General features: G+C 39.8%; 3 protein-coding genes across 3 annotated transcripts in view; 2 read left to right on the forward strand and 1 right to left on the reverse strand.

Annotated features, from left to right (window-relative positions):
• LOC104927708 (phospholipase A2, minor isoenzyme) overlaps nucleotides 1–3,592 on the forward strand; it is a 5,415-nt gene extending 1,823 nt beyond the window's left edge. The window contains exon 4 of the mRNA XM_010741850.3: nucleotides 3,272–3,592. Within this exon, the coding sequence (XP_010740152.3) occupies nucleotides 3,272–3,390 (119 nt within the window). The 3' untranslated portion in view covers nucleotides 3,391–3,592. The remainder of the gene's footprint in view (nucleotides 1–3,271) is intronic.
• Nucleotides 3,593–6,864: 3,272 nt separating this feature from the next.
• LOC109138682 (basic phospholipase A2) lies at nucleotides 6,865–8,367 on the forward strand. Its single transcript, XM_019259685.2, has 4 exons — nucleotides 6,865–7,014; nucleotides 7,124–7,268; nucleotides 7,492–7,607; nucleotides 8,227–8,367. The coding sequence occupies exons 1-4, from the start codon at nucleotides 6,966–6,968 to the stop codon at nucleotides 8,343–8,345; spliced, it is 429 nt and encodes a 142-aa protein (XP_019115230.1). The 5' UTR covers nucleotides 6,865–6,965; the 3' UTR covers nucleotides 8,346–8,367.
• Nucleotides 8,368–11,431: 3,064 nt separating this feature from the next.
• ppp1r3c2a (protein phosphatase 1 regulatory subunit 3C2, duplicate a) lies at nucleotides 11,432–13,113 on the reverse strand. The gene is made up of 3 exons (XM_010741338.3): nucleotides 13,006–13,113; nucleotides 12,811–12,893; nucleotides 11,432–12,639 (listed from the first exon to the last, which is right to left on the reverse strand). The coding sequence occupies exons 2-3, from the start codon at nucleotides 12,822–12,824 to the stop codon at nucleotides 11,616–11,618; spliced, it is 1,038 nt and encodes a 345-aa protein (XP_010739640.3). The 5' UTR covers nucleotides 12,825–12,893; nucleotides 13,006–13,113; the 3' UTR covers nucleotides 11,432–11,615.
• Between the last annotated feature and the right edge of the window lie 3,084 nt (nucleotides 13,114–16,197).

Raw genomic sequence — 16,197 nt, forward strand, 5'->3', positions numbered from 1 at the left:
AAGAATGAACTGAAAAATTTGCATTCATTCCTCCCTCCAACCAGCACAAGACCCATGTGCTTAATATGCCAGGAGACTATAGCTGTGATGAAGAGTTCTAGTTTGAAACGGCATTATGAGACAAAGTATAGGAATTTTGAAGAGACATTTCCTTAACATTCAGACATAAGAACAACAAAAATGGATGCAAGCAGGATTCTTGTCACATCTATGACACAACACCAAAAAGCCTGCTTGATTCTTAACCCCTCTAATATTTTGTTTTGGTTTCATGACGGGTTTTCTTGTTTTATTTAACTATTTATTTTAATTTATGTCAAAATGTTAATTATATTTTATTTAAGTTCTATTTTTGTTGTTTTGAATAAAAGGAATTTTCTTTTGAATTATCAGTATATTGCATGTGGGCTGACCAACCTCAATAATGGACCTTGAGTCATTGAAAAAAAATCTTTGTGGCCCATTAAGATTTGTATTTGACTACCCCTGCATTATGCTTTGTGTATGGGTCATTGTGGTTGGTTGTTGCAAAAATGCCGATTGACATTTCAAGAGAACCACGATGCGACAGTGCTTAAAAACATTTTCAATTTTCCCATTTACCTATGGAAATTCAAAAGCTGACATGTAAATGTACAGACCCAAGCCAGCCCCCAAACTGCCCGTTTGTTTTTTATTGTTAGGCTGAAGTACACTTCTGTCTGTTTGTTGTGTTTGCCCTTTTTATTTTACCTCTATAGTATTTCACATTTGCTGTGCTCATGAGTGAATTTCCCCATTGCGGATAAATAAAGTATAATCTGATCTAATCTGAAGTCAAGTAATGTTAAAAGTCAAGTAAGTTAAGTAATTTCTGGTGTACTCACTGGACAGGTGACCTCCCTCTTTTGCTTGTTACACTTGTAGCAATATATTCTGGTGTATGGATTGTCGTGACTTCCAGCATCGGGTGTTGAAAGCATCACCGTAACACTGGTCATGCACCTGGCAGCACCTACAGGTCAAAAAGTAAAACATGGAAACTTTGAATCAGACTGGACCAAACATTTTAATGTGTGAAGCAGAGTGACTGTATTATGACCTGTCCAGCTCATCCACAGGTTTGCCGGAGCCTCCAGTCCGCAGTAGCAGCCATAGTTGGAAAACTGAAGAAGGGTTTGCTATGAGGCAGACACAGCGGATCATATTTCTGAACTGCAAGACTGACTTGTGGTCCATGGACTGGGCTGAAGAACAACAAGCAGTTACAATCAGATGCTACTTATACTTGTACTAGAAGATGTAATATGTAAGAATCGATCTTAGATGAATGGCTTTAGTCAAGTGGTACTCACCAAAAGAGAGGCATGCAGCCAAAAAAAAACAGAGTCTGGAAGGTATTCATCTGTAAGTCAGAAGCCAGACACACAGGAGTTCTCACTTTTAACATCAGCCCTCTTTATATACAAGTATGGGAGCTGCCCCATCAGCTGTTCATAGTAACATGGTTACACCTCAGTGCACTCACACTTCTGTGACTGTTTTCTGAACCATGAGCCTTGTGTCAATGTATTGTTCTGTCTGTAGGGCACAGCCTCTGTATTAGGTATGTGAGGGGGGATTAAGGTGACCAAGAGGTTACAAGTCCTGTTTAATAAATTCAATCATTTAGAGGATGGGTGCCTCTGACTTGAGTGTTTACAGTTCATTCTAGTTGTAAAGGGCATGGTGCCATGGTTCCCATTTGTACTGGTACTGTTAATGTAATTGCTATCACAACCTGAATAGGACTGTTTAAATGATATCTACTTGATGGTTTTAATTATTTAGGTATAGAAGCAAGTTCTGTTCTATCACCAAACCCCAGGATTGCGAGAGAAGTGACCACCGTCTGCAGTAAAGGCAGAAGTGGCTTGACATTCTTACAAAACTTGCAAAAACTCAGAGCATGATGATATTTTTTGTTCAATCATTTGAAATGGAACTGACAAAGGACTAAAGACTAAAGACTCATCTTCCTGTGCAAACATTGTTTGGCATCTTAGTTATGTCCCTGCACATGTATTTAGACAACAGACAAAGTCCCCTGCTAAACATGGAGGGTGATCCACTTCTACCAACCACAGAAACAGAATGTAATTACAAAGACATACACGAGATTGGGCAAAGTACATATATATTGGTCATTGTATTCATTGCTTTTCTTGTTTCTTTCTTCTTGGAGTCAACAGCAACCACAGCTGACTGATGGTAAGATGGTAAGTGCTGCTGATGTTTAGTATTGTCTAAACAATAGCCTGAAGACTGATCCAGTGGGCTGCAGCCATAGATGTGATCACAAAGAGTGAACTTCTGAGAGTTAACAGTGATGGTTAGCTGAAGCCAAGACACAAGGCTGCAGTGACTGTATTTCAGTAATCAACATTTTGCATGCAGTCCTCTGCTGCATGTTACAATTGCAAACAGGAAGGATAATGAAATAAAAACTAAAGCCTTTGAGGAAGGACTGTTTGTTACTAAACACTAGTTGTGTATTCTTGTCAATACCATCAGACATAATTGTAGCTGTTGGTTGAATGATGAAGCCTTCTAAACGTTACAATTGCATTATTTCTTTTGTGTGTTTGTTTTGTTTTTTTGCATCATAATTCTACATGCAAAACATATGCCAGGCATGAAAGGTGTTCACGGGCACAATTTTAGAATACCTTCAGAATTGTTTCAAGCTAGCAAAGATGCAATGAATCTATTAAGCACATGGGTCTTGTGCTGGTTGGAGGGAGGAATGAATGCAAATTTTTCAGTTCATTCTTTCAGTTCTCTTCAACTTGGAACACGCCATTTTTGTGCAATCTTTTTTCTTTTTTCGTACAATCTCTAGGGTCCTACAACTGGCAAAGTGTCAATATGCGAACTGCTCCAAAAACCAAAGTGAAAGTTAAAAGTTGCGCTCGCAGCATGACCCAGTAACAGGCTGTCTGCGTATCTTTGGCATGGAGACAAGATATACACGTACTGACCCAACCAAAACCCATAGTGAAGAAATAACAGTTCAGGGGCCACAAATAGGTGGCCGGCAGGCCACAGTATGCCGCAGTACCGCTGGCGTAATGCATCGCTGCATGAACAATTTCTGCAACTCATACTACTGCTACCACTTAAAGCTACTACTAGGTCCATGCAGCCACCCACTTCCTGTCCTACTGAGTGTTATAGATGTTACAGATGAGAAAAACTGTTACTGTTCAAATCAAATTAACACTGTTCTCCTTTTTCTTTTCTTCTTCTTTAGAAAGAAACAGCCGCTGTGCAAAGTTCATCTGTGAGTGTGACAGGAAGGCCGCCCAGTGTTTTGGCAGATCACGTTGGAATCCCAAGCACAATTGCCTGCCCAAAGATCGATGTCTTTAAAGACCAAAGAAGTTTACCATGAAATATTAATTTTCTTTTTTGGTTTCCCAAGTGATTCATTTGTTGAGGATCCATGGCTTATTAGAAATATTCACATGAACCTCATAGCAAGTATCACAATTTCTATATTTGAGTAGACTGTAGCTTTATTTGCCTATAACCATAATCATCTCCTAATCATCTCCTGTGCTTTTTTTTCTACCTGGCAATAAACACATTTAGATCTGCATCTTACAATGATGGCTTTGTCTGTTTCTTTTCAAATGATTAAACAAATAATGTTCATCATCTGCTCTGGGTTTTTGCAATGAGTATATCATGCTCCTTCTGCCTTCTGGGGTTCTGCTTCTACCTCAAAAATTAGATTCATCATGATTTCTAACAGTGCCATTCAGTTTATCATAGCAATCACCTTTACAGTACCATTAAGAAATGGGAAAGCCTGGTACCATGCACTTCACAACTAGAATGAACTGTAAATTGGACTTGTTAATCTCTTGGTCACCACAGCAGTTGCCAGTTTCTGGACTGACTGACTGTTAAGGGCATTTGTTTTTACTTTTTATTTCATAAAACAGTTGTCAGAGTTGTATTAGACTCTCTGGCATTTCAAAAGAAAACACACTCCCAGGCATGGAACACCCCCACTACCTGGCCACACATAACAGAAACTAATAAATTCAATTTCAAATTACAATTCAGATGCAGTTTTTAATGCAACGATTCAAATTGAACAATACAAATTCAAATTATGTGATTCAAATTCAGTTTCTGGTGGCACATATTTTAGTCACTATAACCGCCTATCATCTGTGTTTGGAACAGTTTTTTATGTTTTTATAGACATGGTGTAATCTCATGGTGCAACAAACACCTTCCTTAAATGCTTTGGTTATTATTCTTCCTCTTTTCAGTTGTTGCGTGCATCCGGTGCACATTTAGCATGCAACCATTTGGTGCATGCTAAATGTTGGTTACCTATGAGATTATTTTTCACCAGAATAAAACAAATACGGTCACTGCAGCCTTTTGTCTTGGCTTCAGCTAGCCACTACTCCCAGCAGCTCACTCTTTGTGATCACATCTGCGGCTGCAGCTCACTGGATCAGTCTTCCGGCTATGGTTCAGACAGTACTAAACATCACTGTAAGCACCAGCAGCTGGTAGCTGGCTGCTTACCATCAGTCAGCTGTGGTTGCTGTTGGCTCAAAGATTACATGAGGGAAGCAACAAATGCAAGGAACAATATTTATACATGAATATCCTTTCTCCAATCCCATATGTATGTCTTTGTAATTTTTTTCTGTTGTTGTTGGCTAAATTGGATAACGCTCTTGTCAACCAAGGACAATACAACAAGGACATATGTAACTTAGATGCCAAACTGTGTTTGCACAGGAAGATGTGATAGTCTTTCAAAATACATGACAAAAGCTTCTCTGTCAGATCCTTGCTAAAGAGCCCGTGTGAATGCGGTTGGAGTCCCTCCCACAACGAAAGCTTATTGGTGTATTTTGCTGACCAAACCAATCGGCGCGCTCTCTCTCGCAACCAGTCGCCCGCACTCGCATTTTTTTAAATCTCTCTCGCGTAATCCAAAATCCGGGATGTTTTACCTAGCTCGCGGGCATCAGGGAGCCACTGTCAATATCAGGGAGACTCCCGGAACTTCCGGGAGACTTGGGATGTCTGCATCCGCTTACTGTTTCTTCACGGTTTATTTGCAAAAGCATTCACTCTTTCACATGCTAATGCTAGCTAACACCTAAACAATAACGTGCCATCCTCCAGGTAAGATTGTCCTCTTGGAAAGATTGGCAGCCAGGGAGAGGAGGGTTTGGAACTCCAGGGCGGTCAAGTCACCTTCCTCACCAACACTGATCAACGACTTCTTCAACACGCGGACAGCTGCCTCCGCTGCCCCATTCCGATGTGGCAAGTCTGCTGGACTAAACTCCCACATCCAGTCAGTCCCAGTCACAACCGCTCTTCTTTGTACTTCCTCCTTGTCGATACCTGCCAGGAAGCTGTAGAGGTCCTCAAGCGCAGGTCTGGCCCCCACGGAGTTGGTGCCCTGGTCGGACCAAAGCTTTTTGGGATGACCCCTTAGGGCGGTGAATCGCTGATAAGTTTTGAGAAAGCTCTCAGTCGATAGGTCCCAAACCAAATCTGCATGGACCTCAAGGCCATGCAGCTAAAGACCACGCCCCAGACCTTCTTCTTGTTGCACTGCCTCACAGCATCCTTGACTGTATATGGACCGAACAGGTCCAAAGTTGTGTACTCAAAAGGAGATGTTGGCCCGGAAGCCACTTGTCCACTTTTTCTCTTCTGGTTTGCAGTTTGACTTTGAGGGCTAGTCTATCAAGCAAATTTTGGGAGGAATTTTTTCACTTCTGCTTTATTTATTGTGCCCTGAGAAATAATCCTATAGCTATCAGATCTTTTTTGTTTTTATAAATTAGTTAATAACTATTTGTTAAGGCTCTTTGGGGTTAACCCTCAGCATCCACCTCACCTTTCCTAAATGTGGACCAAACATGGTGTAATCTGATGATGCAACAAACTCCTTCCTCAAATGCTTTAGTTATTATTATTATTCCTCTTTTTAGTTGCTGTGTGCAGCTCTCAGGGCACCTAATGATTGCACGCAAAATGTTGGTTACCTATGAGATCATTTTTCACCATAATAAAACAAATACGGTCACTGCAGCCTTGTGTCTTGGCTTCAGCTAACCACCATTGCTAATTACACAAGACATACTTAAAACCTGCAGTAATATGCATTTTTTGACAATTAATTTACTGACTTTGCTTTCAAGAGAATATCAGTGTCATCATGCATGTGGGAACATATTTTCAGTTTGGGGGCTGGCCTGGATCCATACATTTACATTACAGCTTACACACATGCATATATATGACACAAAACTAGACCTCTTGCATAATAAGATATGTCAGTGGTTAGTGTATATTTGAAACTCCAGCCTGCGTACCAGTAAAAACAAGTTTGGCAATGTTCTTGGTACTGAAGATGTTCCCACAGTCATTTAATTAAAAGTGGCACCGCTTTTTGCAATAAGTATGTCATGCTACTTCTGCCTTCTGGGGTTCTGCTTCTACCTTGAAAATTACAATAATCATTTAGATTTATCATCATTTATAACAGTGCCATTCAGTTTATCATAGCAATCACCTTTACAGTACCATTAAGAAATGGGAAAGGCTGGTACCATGCACTTCATAACTAGAATGAACTGTAAAACTAACTGAAGTCAGAGCCACTCATGTTTCTGAATGACTTTCCTTTATTAAATAGGACTTCTTAAACTATTGGTCACCTAAGTGCCCCCCACCCCCCCACATGGATACCTAATGCTGAGGCTGTGTAAACATCAGTACATTTGACAACAAGGCTCATGGTTCAGGAACAGTCACAGACAGTGTGAGTGCACTGTGAGGTGTAACCATGGTTACTATGAACAGCTGATGGGGCAGCTCCCATACTTGATATATAAAGAGGGCCTAATGTTAAGAGTGAGAACTCCTGTGTGTCTGGCCTTCTGACTTACAGGATGAATACCTTCCAGACTCTGTTTGTTTTGGCTGCATGCCTCTCTTTTGGTGAGTACCACTTGACTAAAGCCATTCATCTAAACTGATTCTTACATATATACATCTTCTAATACAAGTATAAGTAGCATTCTGATTGTAACTGCTTGTTGTTCTTCAGCCCAGTCCATGGACCACAAGTCAGTCTTACAGTTCGGATATATGATCCGCTGTGTGCTGCCTCATAGCAACCTTCTTCAGTTTACCAACTATGGCTGCTACTGCGGATTTGGAGGCTCCGGCAAACCTGTGGATGCTCTGGACAGGTCATAATACAGTTACTACTTCACATGGATACCATTTAGATCTGCATCTTTTAATGATTGCTAGTTATTTAAAGGGTATGATCTTAATTCAAGTCATCATGGAAGCACCAGCAGCTGGTAGCTGGCTCACAGGTCACAATATAGTCACTCTGCTTCACACAACATTAAAAAGTCTGTTTCAGTGCAATTCAAAATTCTCCTTGTTTTACTTTTTGACCTTTAGGTGCTGTCAGATTCATGACCATTGTTACGGTGTTGCTCAGGATCATGGTTGCGAGCCGTACCTCACAGGCTATAACTTCAGGTGTTACAAACCATGGAGGCAGCTCACCTGTCTGGGTACACAAGACATACTTAAAACCTGCAGTAATATGCATTTTTTGACAATTAATTTACTGCTTTCAAGAGAATATCAGTGTTATCATGCATGTGGGAACATATTTTCAGTTTGGGGGCTGGCCTGGATCCATACATTTACATGACAGCTTACACACATGCATATATATGATACAAAACTAGAGCTCTTGTATAATAAGATATGTCAGTGGTCAGTGTATATTTGAAACTCCAGCCTGCGTACCAGTAAAAACAAGTTTGGCAGTGTTCTTGGTTCTGAAGATGTTCCCACAGTCATTTAATTGAAAGTCGAGACAAAAAATGGCACCGCTTCAGAACTCTAAGTTTAGGATTATTGTTTAAAGTCAATCCATTGTTTGAATCATTTCACATATCTGAAATTAATATAACGTTATAAAGAACTGCTTGAACTCATACTGCTGCTACCACTTGAAACTACTACTAGGGGCGACTGCAGCCTGGTCAGCCATTGAGCGGTATTGAGAAAAACTGGTATTGTTTAAATGAAATTGATAATGTTCTCCTTTACTCTTTTTTCTAATATACATAGCGATGGTTGCTTTCGGTAATCACTGATTTCTCTTTACTTTATCTTCTTCAGATACATGCAACAGCTGTGAGAGGTTCCTCTGTGAGTGTGACAGGGCGGCCGCCTGTTGTTTTGGCAGATCACATTGGTACCCCCAGCACTATCACCTGCCCCAAAATCTATGCCATTAAAGACCAAACAAGTGCAACATGACACATCCATTTTCTTTTTTGGTTTCACAAGAGATGAATTTAACTTGAGATTAATGAACCTTATACATTCAAGTATAACTATCACAATTTCTGTATTTCTGCACTGTACCTTTAGTCGCCTGCAACCATCTATCATCTCCTGTGTTTGTACTTCCTTTTCTATTCCTGACAATAAACACATGTGCATCTCTCAATAATTGCCTGTTATTAAATGGTATGACCTTAACTCAAGTTACCATAGAGGGCACTATTGTCTATCTTATTTTTTTCTACATTGCAGGAGACTTTGTCTGTTGTCTAAAGCCATGTCCAAGAACATGAATTTGATGCCAAAACAGTTTTCAGAGGACAACGAGTTCATATTACTGCATAGCACACGAGATGCCTTGCTAAAGAACTAACTAAGTGTTTTCTGATCTGTTAGCCGTGTTAGCAGGATGACATCCTTTGTCATCCTTGTTTCTTTTCAAATGATGAAACAAAAAATATTCATCATCTGCTCTGGGTTTTTGCAGAGTATGTCATGCTACTTCTGCCTTCTGGTGCCTTCCAGTGCCATTCAGTTTATCATAGCAATCACTGTTACAGTACCATTAAGAAATGGGAAAGCCTGGTACCATGCACTTCACAACTAGAATGAACTGTAAATTGGACTTGTTAATCTCTTGGTCACCACAGCAGTTGCCGGTGTCTGGACTGACTGACTGTTAAGGGCATTTGTTTTTACTTTTTATTTCATAAAACAGTTGTCAGAGTTGTATTAGACTCTCTGGCATTTCAAAAGAAAACACACTCCCAGGCATGGAACACCCCCACTACCTGGCCACACATAACACAAACTAATAAATTCAATTTCAAATTACAATTCAGATGCAGTTTTTCAAAGCAACGATTCAAATTGAACAATACAAATTCAAATTATGTGATTCAAATTCAGTTTCTGGTGGCACATATTTTAGTCACTATAACCACCTATCATCTGTGTTTAGAGCAGTTTTTTATGTTTTTATAAACATGTTGTAATCTCATGGTGCAACAAACTCCTTCCTTAAATGCTTTAGTTATTATTCTTCCTCTTTTCAGTTGTTGCGTGCATCTGGTGCACATTTAGCATGCACCAAATGGTTGCACGCAAGTTACACACTTGAAAGGGGATTGTGAAGCAAAAGATTAATTTGGCTGCAATCTGCAACTTTACCACTAAATGACACTAAGTCCTACAAACTGTACCTGTTAAGGAGGTCGGTGTCAAGAGTCTAAATACTCCTCATCTACCTCAATCAGGTAGATGAGGAGTAAACAAAATCTGAATCTTAACAACAGTATCATTCTATTCTTTAATCAACAGTACCCCAAATAATGACTACTCTGTCTGAATGAACTTTCTTGTTGTGATGTTGTCTGATAGTGGTTCCCAGGTAAAATAAATAAAGCTGAGCTGACATTAACATGACTGGCCCCTAACCTAATGTGAATGGTGTTGTTAGACTCAGACTATGTGCTGTCAAAAGACTTTGTAATTTAGCTCTTTTGGTGAAGCATTGGTCACAGCTCCAGTTCCAGCTGTTTGGATCAAACTCTTGAAAATCCCACTATTGATTTCTAACAATTAGGAAACACTAGACCAGGCATGTCCAAAGTCCGGTCCTGGGGCCAATCACGGCCAGTGGTCAGATTTCATGTGACCCACAGCTTTGTTTGTTTTTTTCATAATACTGTATATTATTTTATGGCCTGGTATTATTGTCAGATGCTGTATGGCTGACAGATCTGGCACAACAGTTGACATAATGAAGCATTTTAATGCACTAAACGTTAAACCCTAAGGACATAACTGCTGGTGTACATGTATGTACCTGTAGATGTGACACAAAATATTACTTTCTGAATCTTGTGAGAGACAAGAGCAAGAGTGAAACATTTTAAACTTAAATGTTAACAGACTTTGCATTACATATAATAAGTCATGTTTAGAATGAACATGAGGTTCAGATTTGTATCAACTTCATGCAAACTTTGTGCATTTCTATGTAACTTTTAAAAAAAATGTTAGTATTAGACCCTTGGCATCATCACATTGTCAAATCTGGCCCTCTTTAAAAGACGTTTGGACACCCTTGCACTAGACAGTCAGTTCACCATAGTTGTGAAAATATGTTTTGTAGTTACGGTTCTGTTTACGCCTATCACTCGTTGACTCTTACGGGAGATCTAACACCTGACACTTGCCCAACTTGGTTGAGCCACATGAATAAATAAGTGTGTTTGGGTACAAGGTGTGTAAACCTGCTACACATGCAGAGTGCTGACATGCAACATTCCAGATTCACTCAGGACTCAGGGGAGGACACTGACATGAGAGAAGAAGTCCAACAGAAAGGTGACTAAGAAGGAGTGGAACACTCAATGATGACTCCACCCTTGCATGCAAACACAGACCCACGCATTATCAAAAGTACATGCTGCCATGGTTACTTGCTTAGTTGCCACACCAATCATGTAGACTCGGGTACAAGAAGTAACAGTTCCCAGCATGCTGTTCCACTTTTCACAGCCTGCAGGGGAGTGTCAGGACAGGCTCTCTCATGCAAACAGTATGTGCCAATTTGCCCAGACGTTTTTTTCACTTTGTTGACTCCTTCTGCTTGGTATGTGTGACGTACCACATGAAAAGACACCGGAAATCTGAGCCTGAGCCAAGAGAAATAATGTCTGTGTGAAAGAACATGATGAGCATAGGTCATTTGTTTGTTCATTCACTAATGCTTTGATAAAATGGGGTTAATAGCTCTAAGTTCAAAAGGTTCTTGGAATAAAATCATCTCTTTGTGTACTGATATGTGTGTTTTCAGATAAATACTGGTCTCAAGTTTTCACTTTCCCTCCAGGGCCCCTGTGTCTTATCCAGGGCTTAGGTGTCACGCTACAGCACAAATAGACTTTATAGTGAAGTAAAGTTTAAGCTGCATTTGTAAATGTGCATGTGGTAAATTGTTTAACTTCTACAAAGGGAAGAAAAATAAAACAAGGGATTTTTTATTTAAAAAAAAAGATTTAATCAGTACATACATTCAAGTGTGTATTATTCACATTCCAGCAGGGTATTTGAGCTCAAGTAGGCGAGCTGCAGACAGTCCATACATCCCTAAAAACAGCAACTCTTTCTTAAATATTAGATAATAAGAATAGGTACATGATTTAAATATCCCCATAGCTCTCTCTGGAAGGTTTGCACTACATTCACTGGTCTCATTTAGTTAAACACAGAGCTTTGCACTCTGCTTTGACTCTGTTTGAGAAACCCCTCTGAAGATACCAGAGCTCAGCAGAGTTTGGCATACTGTTAGACACATGTGAAGGCCATGATGGTGGCCTATGTTGTGAATGTGTGGGGTGAAAATGGTTAGCGTTGTTTTGGTTTGCATTCGATCCATCTTTTTCCACACACACCCTGTAGTTCTGTCCCTTGTTGTCGTCCCAGTGCGCTGTTGCTCCAGGTCCGGGCCTGAAGTACACACAAAACTCCACTCGCTCTTTTGGATCTATGTTCTTTGGTAAGCTTAAGTCAAAGGCAAAAACATCTATATCAGAACCCCCATGGCGCTGCTGCTGCTGCTGCTGTAGAAATGTGCAAGGAATGTCATGATGGTTCCGCCAAGAGTCGAAAGTCACTCTTACATGCACAGACTTTTCAGTACTGACATGAGAGACACATACTTTGCCACTCAAGGAGTGCTTTGAAATGTTGCAGCTTTCCAGCTGTACATGTGTCTCCCTCAGACGTGCAATGAAGGCTTTAAAGTCAACGGTTGGCTGAGCGAAACCCGGGCGCAGCTTGTAGCGTTTGATTGAGGTCGACTGTTGGCCTTGCACTTTGGTTGGGGTGGGTTTCATCAGTAGAGTAGAAGTAGGTGAAGAGGCCTCAGGGATAAACAGACGCACTGCAGTGAGAGCCAATCCCTTGGCGTCTGCAAAAACCACGCGCTTCTTGTTCAGACCACCACTGTCCCTGCGGAAACAGCTCCGAGGCTCAGAGGGCACAGAGGAGGAAGGCAGCAATGAGGATGGAGGGTAGGGTGATGAAGACTTGTGTGGAGAGCGAAGGCTGGTCCTCGGTGGACAGTCAGTCGGCTGACAATGATGCTGTTTTAGCTTCAGAGGAGACATGGACAGCAGCTGATAAAGAGGTTGACGTCTGCTGAGGCTCAGGCACATGGCAAGGTCAACTGGCATCACAGCTGTCTGGTGGTGACTACCAATAGCATGGAGAACTCTGAGAAGGAAGGACATGACAGGGTTAAAATGAAATCAATCCTTACAAGGAATGGTTGCACATATTTCTGATATAGCATAAGTCTGCTTAGACATGCTCTGACAGGGAATGCGATTACCAACAGCAGTGGAATTTCAGTTAATGGAGCTCAATGAGCGCACAATAACTTACCTCGTACAATTCATCGCAAAACTGTAGATGTGACACACTAAGTATCTGTCTTTGCCAGAGGGCTGCCGCAAATTCAGAGTGATCTATAAGCAGAAAGCAGAATTAATGAATAAATAAAACCTCTCACTGAATTAAACATAAATCAGTCCAAAAACACAAATGTAAAGGTGATTTTTCAATTCAGCATATACTTACAGAGCCACAGACTATTCCATCAAATCAATGCCAGAGAAAACAACAAAAAAAGAGAGGATCGTGGGATCTCTGTTCTCTCCGGAGCTTATGTGTGGAGTTTAGAAATGAGGCTGAACCTCATGTGCAACACCACATTTGCATGTGGCTCGAGTTCAACCAATGAAGTCAAGCGCCGTTGTTTATGTCCTGCCCCTCAAGAGCTGTTGCAGGAAGACAGGTAGAGCCTTTTTATGGAAACACCAAATGTTATATGTTTATATATGGCAATCAGACTTGCAGCACGTACAGTTTATTGAAGAAACCAGATAGTAGAAGTAGAAGTGAAACATACAGGCGCATACTTTACAGTATGCATACACTCTGTGACATACGTTTAAACACATGCACTATATGCCATGCAAGTCTCTTGGGAGATTTTTTATTATTTTTTTTTAAATTACAGGATACTCTTTTAACCAGTTTCAGATAAAAAGATGGTTAAAGCGTAATATTAAATCAAACTCCAAATTCAAAATTGTAAGATGTCTTACCTTTTAAATTCGGTCCTCTTTCACAATTTTACTTTCTAAACCATTCTAGTCAACACAGGGCTTTCATTTTGAGATTAGGAAAGGGATGGACCTCAGGAGAAAATTGCAATGCATAAAAAGGAAATGGACGAACATTACGCTTTGATGTTGCTGAAGGAGAGAATGACATTGCCGGTGAAGTTAATTAAATCCAGCTCATTATCCTGTTCCTATCCTATGTGGTGTGACACGCTATATCACAAATCCAGAGATCTGAGACTAGTTAGTGTCCTATGAGAAACTACTGACAGCTATTGAGCTACAGGCATCATTTAGGTGTGTGGGACAACGTGTCAGAGTTGAACAACAATAGCGGCACTGTTAGTGACTGTTATAATGTTAATGTAACGGTTGTTAGACCAATCTATAGATCTGTCTATCATTGTCTATCATGGTAAACTTCAACCAGTCAGATCTTTTCCATTGAGAAAAATCTTCAGTTTCGATTTTTGTTCTTCTTTCAATGAAAATGAAAAACATGATCTGTTGGCACTTATTTGTTAATTAATAAAGAATGCTTGTAGAACTGACGTGCCTATAACCGAATCACAGCCATGCTGATTCAGCTATTCAGCACTCCCTCTTGTGATAGTGCTTAATTAAATTGAACTTCAGGATTCCTGAATATTTCCTGCATTATTTAAAGCAGACTGAAAATACTAAACATAATGTGACACTAGATGAAACAATCATCCTCCAAATTCAGTTTTTAGGAATGTCTTAATGGTAGAATGGACATCATTAGTATAGTGTTATGTGATAAATTATGATATTTCACATAATAATATATAAAACAGAAGTAGAAAACATGGGAAAACTCCCAAGATGAACATGTTTTCTACTTTCCCATTAATACTTTTACTGTACCAAAGTGAAAATATCTAAAAAATATGAAAACATGTTCAGGCTAAGATCAGTGTTGGGAGTTTTCACCATACGGCCCCAGGCAACAATAACAAAACCAGTTTTTGAACATTGGATAAGGTTCAGCAGCAAACTGACAAAATATTTAATAAAAGAATTTCTAGGCGCTGCCCAGGGTTGGTTCCAGAAACTGGGTAATTCATGACAGGCCCAGACAATCAAATTCTATTGAGTGAAGTTTTGTAGAGAAGTTTGTGGTTCTCAGCTTCTTCTTGTGCCTTTTATTATAAGCAAGTCAGAGAGCAGAGCTAGGAGTCATGAAGGCCACGCACTTTATATACAATGTGTGTACCTGCATTCTGACAACTTATCATGCCCTCCATGCAGACTTTTACTGTTGAGGTGAGGTCACACCACAAAGCAATGACTAATGCTTCACACATACCTTTCACTGCCGTCACTTTATCTGTCTTCTTCAGTCTGGCCTGTCTATCCACCAGCATGTCCCAGGGTAGGACATGCCAGGCAGCGCACGATGATGTCAAGATGAATAACAATGGGATAAGGTAAGGCCGGTGGTATGTGTGTCTGCTTGTAAAGGTGATGGGATCTCCTTTTTTTGGTATTGTTTCGTCCCACTTGGTCTCGGTAGGTGTGTATTAATTGCTTAATTACTGTCCTCAGAGAAATATGAAGTACAAAAAAGTGTAAATACATAAACGCATAAATAAAGAACAAATAAATGTATTTTAGTAATGAAAATAGGCTATTCTTGTATTTCTACAGGTATTTGTTTCGGTATCTCTATTCATTTATTTATTTATCTATTTATAGAAATATAGAAATAAATACATGTAAAAATACACAAATAGCCTCTTACATTACAAAAATGTTTTTATTTATTTATTCCTGTATTTATTTTATTTACACTTTTTTACACTTTTACACTACATTTTGTCTTTCATAGGGAAAATTAGTTTTGTAAAAGCTACTTGGAAAAAAGATCATTCACGCCACTTATGTGCTAGTAGGGAAAAACTATGAAGATAATGAATCCTTTAATACACACCTCAGTATGACAACTTTTTGTTGTCATACTATTCAAGGAAATGGTATTTTTGTTGCTTGTTTGTTTTGTTGCTATGTTTGTTGCCATGGTTAAAACAGGTTGGCTTTGCGCCCAGCGTATGGATTTAGAGCAGTGATGAAACTTGAGCCGAGCCGCTTTCATACAACTGATGTTGAGCAACACAGCTGAATTAATATGGCTTATTCTACCACAATCTGTGTACAAAGCTGTGCTTTAGCTCGTTTGAGAATGTGCCACACTCGATCCGATCAAAGCAGATTAGAGCGACACATGTTTTAAACTCTGTGTTGCCAGTGAACGCTTTCTTTACGACACCAACGAGTAGAAAGAGCCAAAGCCTATTCGGTTAAACGGTTAGATTTGCAGTTTTTGTTATAGTTTTTGCTGGTTACAAACCAGTTAAACCAGTTTCTCACGCAGAGTTCTTCTCTCAGTGACAACAGCTTGAGAAATAAAGTTCTCATCATTTTGAATTCAATAAAACCAAGAAAAATCCATTTGTTTCAGAATATCTCTGCAGCTGCATCTGTTTTTCTACACATTTAAATATTACATGTCACATCGTAGCCTCATCATATTAACCTATATTCTTCTAGAGTCATATTACTTATGCAGTATGTAAGAATGGCTGATACTGGAGTGTCAGGTGAACACACTGTTGTTTTCCAC

Source organism: Larimichthys crocea, chromosome IV (assembly GCF_000972845.2).
Source record: "Larimichthys crocea isolate SSNF chromosome IV, L_crocea_2.0, whole genome shotgun sequence".
Taxonomy (NCBI): domain Eukaryota; kingdom Metazoa; phylum Chordata; class Actinopteri; family Sciaenidae; genus Larimichthys; species Larimichthys crocea.

What these genes read in the sequence shown, in the direction of transcription:
- LOC109138682 (XM_019259685.2), top strand. Translation starts at nt 6,966, where the DNA reads ATGAATACCTTCCAGACTCTGTTTGTTTTGGCTGCATGCCTCTCTTTT. An exon ending in CCTGTGGATGCTCTGGACAG is followed by an intron (nt 7,269 to 7,491) that starts GTCATAATACAG and finishes TTTGACCTTTAG; the next exon opens with GTGCTGTCAGATTCATGACC. An exon ending in GAGGCAGCTCACCTGTCTGG is followed by an intron (nt 7,608 to 8,226) that starts GTACACAAGACA and finishes TATCTTCTTCAG; the next exon opens with ATACATGCAACAGCTGTGAG.